An 8,011-nucleotide genomic window follows, 5' to 3' on the forward strand; every position below is an offset into this window, starting at 1 on the left:
GGATTAAAAATGTCTGCAAGTAAATCAAACAAGTAAAACGTGCAAACCATAATACAATAATTACTAAGTGATCGACATGTCGTGATGTTGAACAGTATAAAATGAATTGAAGGTTCGTGTGTACAGCACCGTAACCTACACGACTCTCAATTTGATACAACAATTTTAGTTCGGACGACTAATAATTCTACGAGCATACACAGAGGAGGTGCTATGATTAACAATACCTTTCTTGTTAGGTTTGCAATCAACATTGCCTGGTTTGTCACCGTTATCTTGACATAAATTTCTTGGTCGTGTTTGACGTCACTGATGTTCATCCTACTCATGTCTGGTTTGAAGCTGTAGTTGATTCCATAACAGTCTCCTTTTGGAATACATATACAGTCTGGAGGAAGGCAAGACAGGGCATCCTAAAGGAAATTTAAAAAGGTGAACGTATGCGAAATTAAGTCATTAAATTAGTGTCAAAAGCAGGTCATCATGTACACTGTAATACCGGTACAGATTTTCAAATCACAAGAATACTTGTATTGTATGCTACTTCAAAGTTGCTCAATTTACATTTATTTTGAATGCACAGCCATCCTTTTGCTGTTAAATATCCTAAGCTTTAGGCCTAGGTGGTGATTTAATGCTAAGAAGTGTCCTCACATCTACAATAAACCGTGTCATAGTTCAAGCTGTGGTTATATCAGAAGTCATAACATTGTAAACTAACAATCTTTACTACAGTAATATATATATTGTATTAGTATTATTCGACCAGTTCTAGAATGTGCTGCTCCAGTGTGGGGGTACAGGGCTTACTAATTGTCAATCCAATCAGCTTGAACAGATCCAGCGCAGAACGCTTCGAATCATTGTCCCTGATATAAGCTATGATAGAGCACTGGACCTCGTTGATATCCCAAAGTTGGCAGACCAGCGCACCCGACTATGCAGACAATACTTCCAGAAAATAAAACACCAATCACACAGACTTCACTCACTTTTACCAACTGCCCCAACTCATAAGTACAACCTCAGGTCCACACAATTCCATCTCCCTAAATTTCGGACAGAACGGTCAAAAATGTTATTATTAATGCTGGTCTTTTCAGAAAATGGTAGATGGTTTCTGCACATTCGGGTGAACTGCTCCAACTGTGGCCGAAAAGATTCACTCTTTTTTTGTAATCTCATAATTTTCACAATAACTAGTATAATAATAATAATAATACTAATGATAATACTAACATAATAATAATAATAATAATAATAATAATAATAATAATAATAATAATAATAATAATAATAATAATGTTATTATTATTATTATTATTACTTTGATAATAATTATAAATAATAATTATGATAATATTCTCTCTTTTGCTTTTTGTGCAATTTTGTTTACCATCTCCGTTTTGATATTTTTAACTTTTAAGCCAATTTTTAAATTTCTTATGTATGTGCAATTCAACTGTTTTTAATTGCGAATAAAGTATATTGTATTCTGCCGTAATTTGGAAAAAGGCATTAACTCCACTTTTTGAGATTTTTGGATTTTTGTTTCTATGGCATCCTATAGATGTAATCTATCATGTGAATTGATCATATACCCCAAAAATGTCCAGAAATATGAAATAAATATTATATTTACGCATTAACTCCAATCCATGAATGCAGAATAATTTGGAAGAAGGCATTATCTCCACCAAACAATGAACAGATCATAATGAACCAATCACAGAAGACAATTACGCATAGTTAATTAGTCATGATAGCTTGTAAATGCACATAATGCCTAGCTTTACTTCGGTTTAACAAAAAATGGCATATTAAAAAATCTTCTACCACATGGACTAAATTTCGTGAAATATATAATTGACACCTGTCTCTTATACACATCTAGATGTGTATAAGAGACAGATATAATATATCATACATATTTCTCATTATGAAACCAAAAGAAAAAAGTCCTTACACCTATTTGAAAATCACTCTCCATTTTTCATCTCTGAGATTAATTTATCTCTAATAATATGTTTTTTAATTATATGTTTAGTATATTTGCCAAAAAAAATTTACTAGAATTCATTTCCAGTACAAAAGGCTAACGACAAACGCGTTTTGCTCAATAACTCAAAACTAGGATTTTGGAGTTAATGCCTTTTTCCAAATCATGGCAGTATTGTCTTGTCTTATAAAAACAGTCTTGTCTTATAAAAGCACCAATAGACCTCGGCCAACTTAACCAAACACTGTAATCGATCGTCAACGACCGTCAATTTCTAAAGCCATACAACAAGCAAAAAAATCATATACGTCATGTAAATTGTTAGTGTATAAGCATTGACCTTTAGCATAGGCATGCACACTTGGAACTACGAGGCGCCTAATTAAATGCGCTCCCAAACACTATATTGTGTAATACGAGTGAAAACGGATGGCGCATATAAGGCTTATGTAGCTTTTTTTTTTTATTGAAATGCGCTATTTTTATAATACCAATCAGGTCTGAAAGAATGATTTAAATAAATGTCTACATTTCTTACACTGACATGGTCTGCACTGAGGTGATCTGAGCCCAGACTTATTTTTGTTTCCTCGTGAACATCATACAGTTCCCAGTGAATTGTCTTGAGTCCGCTGTGTGCATCAAATGTTTGAAATTCAAACCTGAACCAAAAATTTTTTAAAATAATTGTGTCATATAAAAAGAACGATTCAAAACACAGCATGAAGTATGAGGTTTACTAAATTAGGCAACAAGTTCGTCGGTGTTATCAATTATGCTCATGATGTAATTTCATGCTAAATAAATAAATACATTTATATAATTATATTAGAAACACTATGTTATGGTACACGACATCATTCGACGAATATAGAACAATTTATTTTTGTTATAATTTGTTTTTCTGTGAAACAATAGGACAGAAACTTCACTTCTACATAAAGTAATTTTTAATTTTGATGGCATGGTGAAGATCAAAAGATAGTATAGTAAAAGAAAGAAAAATATTCCATTTCTGCTGCACATCTTCAAACTTACTCCATTTCAAGCAAATCTGCAGAACTGTGCACAGCAATGTTTCTTTCGCCATCTTTTACAAGCCACAGGTCCTGAATGATGGCGTCGCTAGAATCCACATGAACTTTGACTGAGTCAATTAGTGTGTTATTCATGACGTCGGTGCCTTGTACCCAAAATGTGATCGAATCACCGTCAATTCGTGGAATGTTATACGATTCAGATGTGGATAACCCAATATCATTCCACATCCCTTGGCTGCATGTCGCACATCCACTATGGTCCAATGAATATGTATCCTCGAACTTCACTACACCCAATTTATTCGGTATGGCATTTCGCCCTCTAGTACCATTCCACTGGTCATAAGCTGCATAAGAATATAAATATATTGATAAAATTCATAGAGACTCTCTTACTGTTTGCTTTATATTGCGATATATTAGATGATTATTATTATTATTATTATTCAATAATCTTCAAAAATTGAAAACAAAAAGATTGATTCTTCGTTGCCTAATGTACTTAATCAGCAGCATTTGTAATTTATAATTCTAAAACTCAAATAATAATGTTACCTGATGCTAGTTCAGTGCTGTGATAATCTCCAATCTCATTCAGAAGTTTATTGACGTCATGAAACTCATTGATGTAATGATTGGTCCAATCCACTTGCACGTTTGAATGCAGATCTGTCAACCATTCAAATCCAGTATCCGGGGAAGCAGACGTCACTTTGAGCGAAGTGTCTAATTTGAAGGTGACATTATTAATGTCGTCGAAAAGAATAAATCGCCGAGCAAGCTGCACGTTTCCAGCCACATCAAACACTTCTAATACTACTGAATACAAACCTATAGAGACATAATACTTACATTAATGAACAAAACAAATTTATCAATAAAGATAAATAATTAGACCTACATAAAAAATAATATACACTTTGCCATATGTTAATCTTTATTTATTTATTTGTTTATTTTTTTTTTAATTATTTGTGATGGTGGTAATGATGATGATGGGGTGGAGGAGCAGTTAAAAGACAGTATTCCTTTAAGCAAACCTATGATGATTTTGAAAATCAGATAAATACCCGGATGTGGTAGCAGCTGAGTGCCTCCATTGGTTTCACCAATTGCCACTGGATCACCAGTCAATACTTCCTCCAGTTTACCATCTGATTGTACAGACATTTTTCTAATTTCATACTTATACCTATTGATACCAGAATCAGGATCAGTCCATCCAGACGTACCAGTAGACCAGCTTACAGTAATGTTTCCCTGAAAACCGAAAAAAAAAAAAGCACATTGCTGTTTATGCATTGCTTTAAGCCGTTACTTTTATGTAAAGCGCATTGAACAAGAAATCTGAAAATATGCTATATAAATAAATATTATTATTATATTCATAACCATTTATTGTCAAACATTAAAAAAATGAAGTAAAACAAAATCACACAAACTAAGCTAAACTATCCTAACTAACAATGAGCTTTTTGATAAATATATTTGCAAATCATATTGTAATTTATTGTTTAAATTTTCTTAAAGGTTACAGGTAAGGTTAAAACGATCATCAATTCACATTTACTATCGAAGAGTAAACCAAGGAACATGATATTGTAATTTCAATCATATACATTTGTGGTAACGAAAGAAGATTTCGAACAGTTGAATCTAATTCCGTTGCAACTTGCACTTTACTTTTTTTAAGGCAATTGGAGCAATCTATTCTCCACACATTTCAAAATGATTGTCTATGCAAAATTATAGTGATGTTTATATGCCATTCAAACCTTCAAACAGTCATTAAAAAAATTAGGGCAAAATAGCTAAATAATTCTAGTTATTATTACAAAACTCAATGAATTTATATTATTTTGCAGAACTGAAAAAGAGAAAACAAAAATACATTAGTAAACAGGTTAGACCTAATTTGCAAACACACACTGTTAATTGTGTTAGTAAGAATGCTGTTGCCATTGTTATTGCAATTGTTACTATTGGTTTTGATGTTGTTTAGTGCTGTTGTAATTTGCATTTTGTCCAATCCACTGGATGAAATCGACATCTTCATTTCCCATGAAGCTGTGCAATTGATTCTGCAATAATAATATATCGGTAATTACTGTATTCATCTTAAAATTGTCTTTATCATCATCACCATAACAGTCGGTATTTTAAACAAAATATATGTTTTACGAGGAACGAAACTAATATACTATGTATGTTATTTCAAAACGTCGCTTTTCAAGTTTGAATAATAAATATGATAGCTTAAATAGATTCTTTGCCAATGTCGTTACCATTTTCAACCAAAAATACTAATATTAGAAATAGGGAAAAAAATAGTGTATACAATTTGAATAAAATTGCCGGCCGACTGACCGACTAATACCGATTTCTCAAATGTTTATCAACATCATTATATCATCAACATTATTGTAATGCTCATAACAAATCATTATCACTATCATCAACCTCATCATCATCATCATCATCATCATCATCATCATCATCATCATCATCATCATCATCATCACCATCTTATTCATGATTGCATTCATCATCTTCACCAGTCATTTATGTCATTAATATCATCATAATATAAGCATTATTATCCTAATAATAAACAAATTATTACCACCATCATTATCATCATCATTTTCACCACCATAATCTTTATCATCATCATCCTTACCTTAATTGGCATCAACACTATTATTATCATCATATCATCATTATCACTATATTCTTTGCAATCAATAATAACAATTTTAATGTCTTTACCTGTTTTGTAATATCATTTCCGCAATTAAAAATTTCAAGAGTGCATGACGTTGCGATAGAGCAGTGAACAGGGCGATCGAAATCAAATACGTAATTTCCGGTTCTCGTAAGTGTACGTCCAGTGTAATACCTCTTAGATGCCGAATTTGTGTCGCGGTCTTCAACAGTTACGTAACCACCGTTTTCAACCTCAACAACAACCCTGATTCTAAATTAATGACATTATAATGAAATTTTTGAAAATTAATGACCATACAACCGATAAAAGAGAGTTATGGAAGCGATCGGAGTACGCCATGTCTACCCAAGTTGAAACAGTGTAGCAGATGATGATGAAATTATTTGATTTATTGATTGGGCCTAATACCTCTCGTATAAATTAACCAGATATTTTATATTTTCTTTATAAAAATGTTATTACAGTCCAAGTCATAAAATGAATTATTTTTATTTGTCATCAATATCTTAACTATGCCAGTAGAGTATTTAAGTACAGCAATATGCATATTTAATTATTGGTCTTATACTAACAATTGACTATTTGCATTTATCTAAAAAAAATTAAAAGACCCGTTATCTGTGCTCGCGGGACACTCCAGAATAAAAAAACATGCTTTTCACCAATAAAATCTTTGTCTAATTTATTGTTGCAATGTAGTCACTAGCAACCCAATTGTAAAAAAAGTATTTTATCTGATATCTTGTACCATAGTTACGAATATCCCTTTGTACTTTAAGACATAATATAACATGAGATAAAATAAAATATTTAGGATTCAAAAAAATGTTTTACCAGTAGCAAACTTTTACCTGTCTCCAGTCGCAAAAGCCCATCCTGATAAATCAAGACCGTCGGTTCCAATACAGTGGTAAAGAGATTGTCGCGGGACGTTCTGATTTGCCAAATCACTACAAGCAAGTCTTGCTACTTCCTTGGTACTTGTACCAGCTATAAAATGTAGATATTAATGACATCACGATGTATTATTTTATTTTGTCAAAACACTATTCTTTTACAACAACATTGGCCATAAAAGATGATTCAAAATCAAGGACAAATAACACATGTTACAGAGGCCTAACACTATTTACAAATCAGGAATATATATTCATACAAATAATCATAATAAAAACCAAATTACAATATCATTATTAATGTAGGCAATTAAGAGATGATAATCATAAAAAACCAATATCAGTAATAATACACTTCGAGAGTGTACACCTCCCTCACATCATAATTTTCCACTGTATAAAATTCCCACGCATCTTATCAATATTTTAAAAATGAACCAGAAACTCTACAGGGATTTGAACAGTTTTAAAACTATTTAGTTCTGGGACGTTAGCACTTTAAATGATTCCCAAATTCAAATCCATATCTGGATCGTCACTAAACTTTCATTAGTTGTTCCTTTTAAATTGGTTAACTCTTACACAAAATTTGATGTAGATCAGTTGATCAGTTTTTGAGATTTCTTGTATGGGATGTGTCACTTTAAATGTCGTCATATCCAAGACTTACTCCAGATCGTCACCAAAATGTAATAATTTTTTGCTTTAAAAACATGACAAACCAATTCTAAAAAAAATATTCAGATTTAGTGATCAGTTTTTAAATATTTATGTCAGGGATTTTAGCATTTTAAATGACACCACTACCCCTAATTCACACCAGAATCTGGATCTTCACCAAATTTTAAGAAAAAGTCTTCCTTGTAACTTAGTTAACACTTCTAGAAAGTTTCATACAGAAGAGCAGATCAGTTTTTGAGATATCTAGTGTGGGATGCCTTCGTTTTGATGGTCCCCACATCCGAATGTAGGTAAGAATGGCCCCGGAAAAAATGGCCCCAGAAAAAATGGCCCCGGAAAAAATGGCCCCAGAAAAAATGGCCCCGGTAAAAATGGCCCCATATGACAGGTAGGTAAAAATGGCCCCAATGTTAATCTTCAAATATTTAAATACTGTATAAGCAAGAATTGAATCAAGAAATAAAAAATGGCCCTCAATTATAAAATTAAAGAAAAAAAAAATAAACAAATGTTGTAAAATACCTTGTAGCAAAAATTTTATTAATAAATCAACATAAAGAATATGCATATTTGAGAACTAAAATAAATTAGTTTTTAGCTCCTATGAGTAGCTCTGGGAGTAGGTCTAAGTATTTTTTAAAATTATTAATATTTTTAGATATTATTA

At 31.8% G+C, this 8,011-nt stretch overlaps 2 protein-coding genes across 2 annotated transcripts in view; both read right to left on the minus strand.

The window, feature by feature from the left end:
* Window positions 1-8,011, minus strand: part of LOC117122905 — a gene marked incomplete at its 3' end in the record, with an annotated part of 62,491 nt that overhangs the window by 18,227 nt on the left and 36,253 nt on the right. The window contains 5 exon segments of the mRNA XM_033268681.1: window positions 224-413; window positions 2,538-2,661; window positions 3,038-3,386; window positions 3,595-3,870; window positions 4,110-4,299. Coding sequence (XP_033124572.1) covers window positions 224-413; window positions 2,538-2,661; window positions 3,038-3,386; window positions 3,595-3,870; window positions 4,110-4,299 — 1,129 coding nt within the window.
* Window positions 4,275-8,011, minus strand: part of LOC117122906 — a 15,277-nt gene continuing 11,540 nt past the window's right edge. Inside the window, exons 8-10 of the mRNA XM_033268682.1 lie at window positions 6,619-6,757; window positions 5,809-6,016; window positions 4,275-5,120 (exon numbers count right to left, since the gene is read on the minus strand). Coding sequence (XP_033124573.1) covers window positions 5,019-5,120; window positions 5,809-6,016; window positions 6,619-6,757 — 449 coding nt within the window. The 3' untranslated portion in view covers window positions 4,275-5,018. The remainder of the gene's footprint in view (window positions 5,121-5,808; window positions 6,017-6,618; window positions 6,758-8,011) is intronic.

This window comes from Anneissia japonica, unplaced genomic scaffold, assembly GCF_011630105.1.
Source record: "Anneissia japonica isolate Jap-2015-1 unplaced genomic scaffold, ASM1163010v1 scaffold287555_len78229_cov139, whole genome shotgun sequence".
In the NCBI taxonomy this organism is placed as follows: Eukaryota; Metazoa; Echinodermata; class Crinoidea; order Comatulida; family Comatulidae; genus Anneissia; species Anneissia japonica.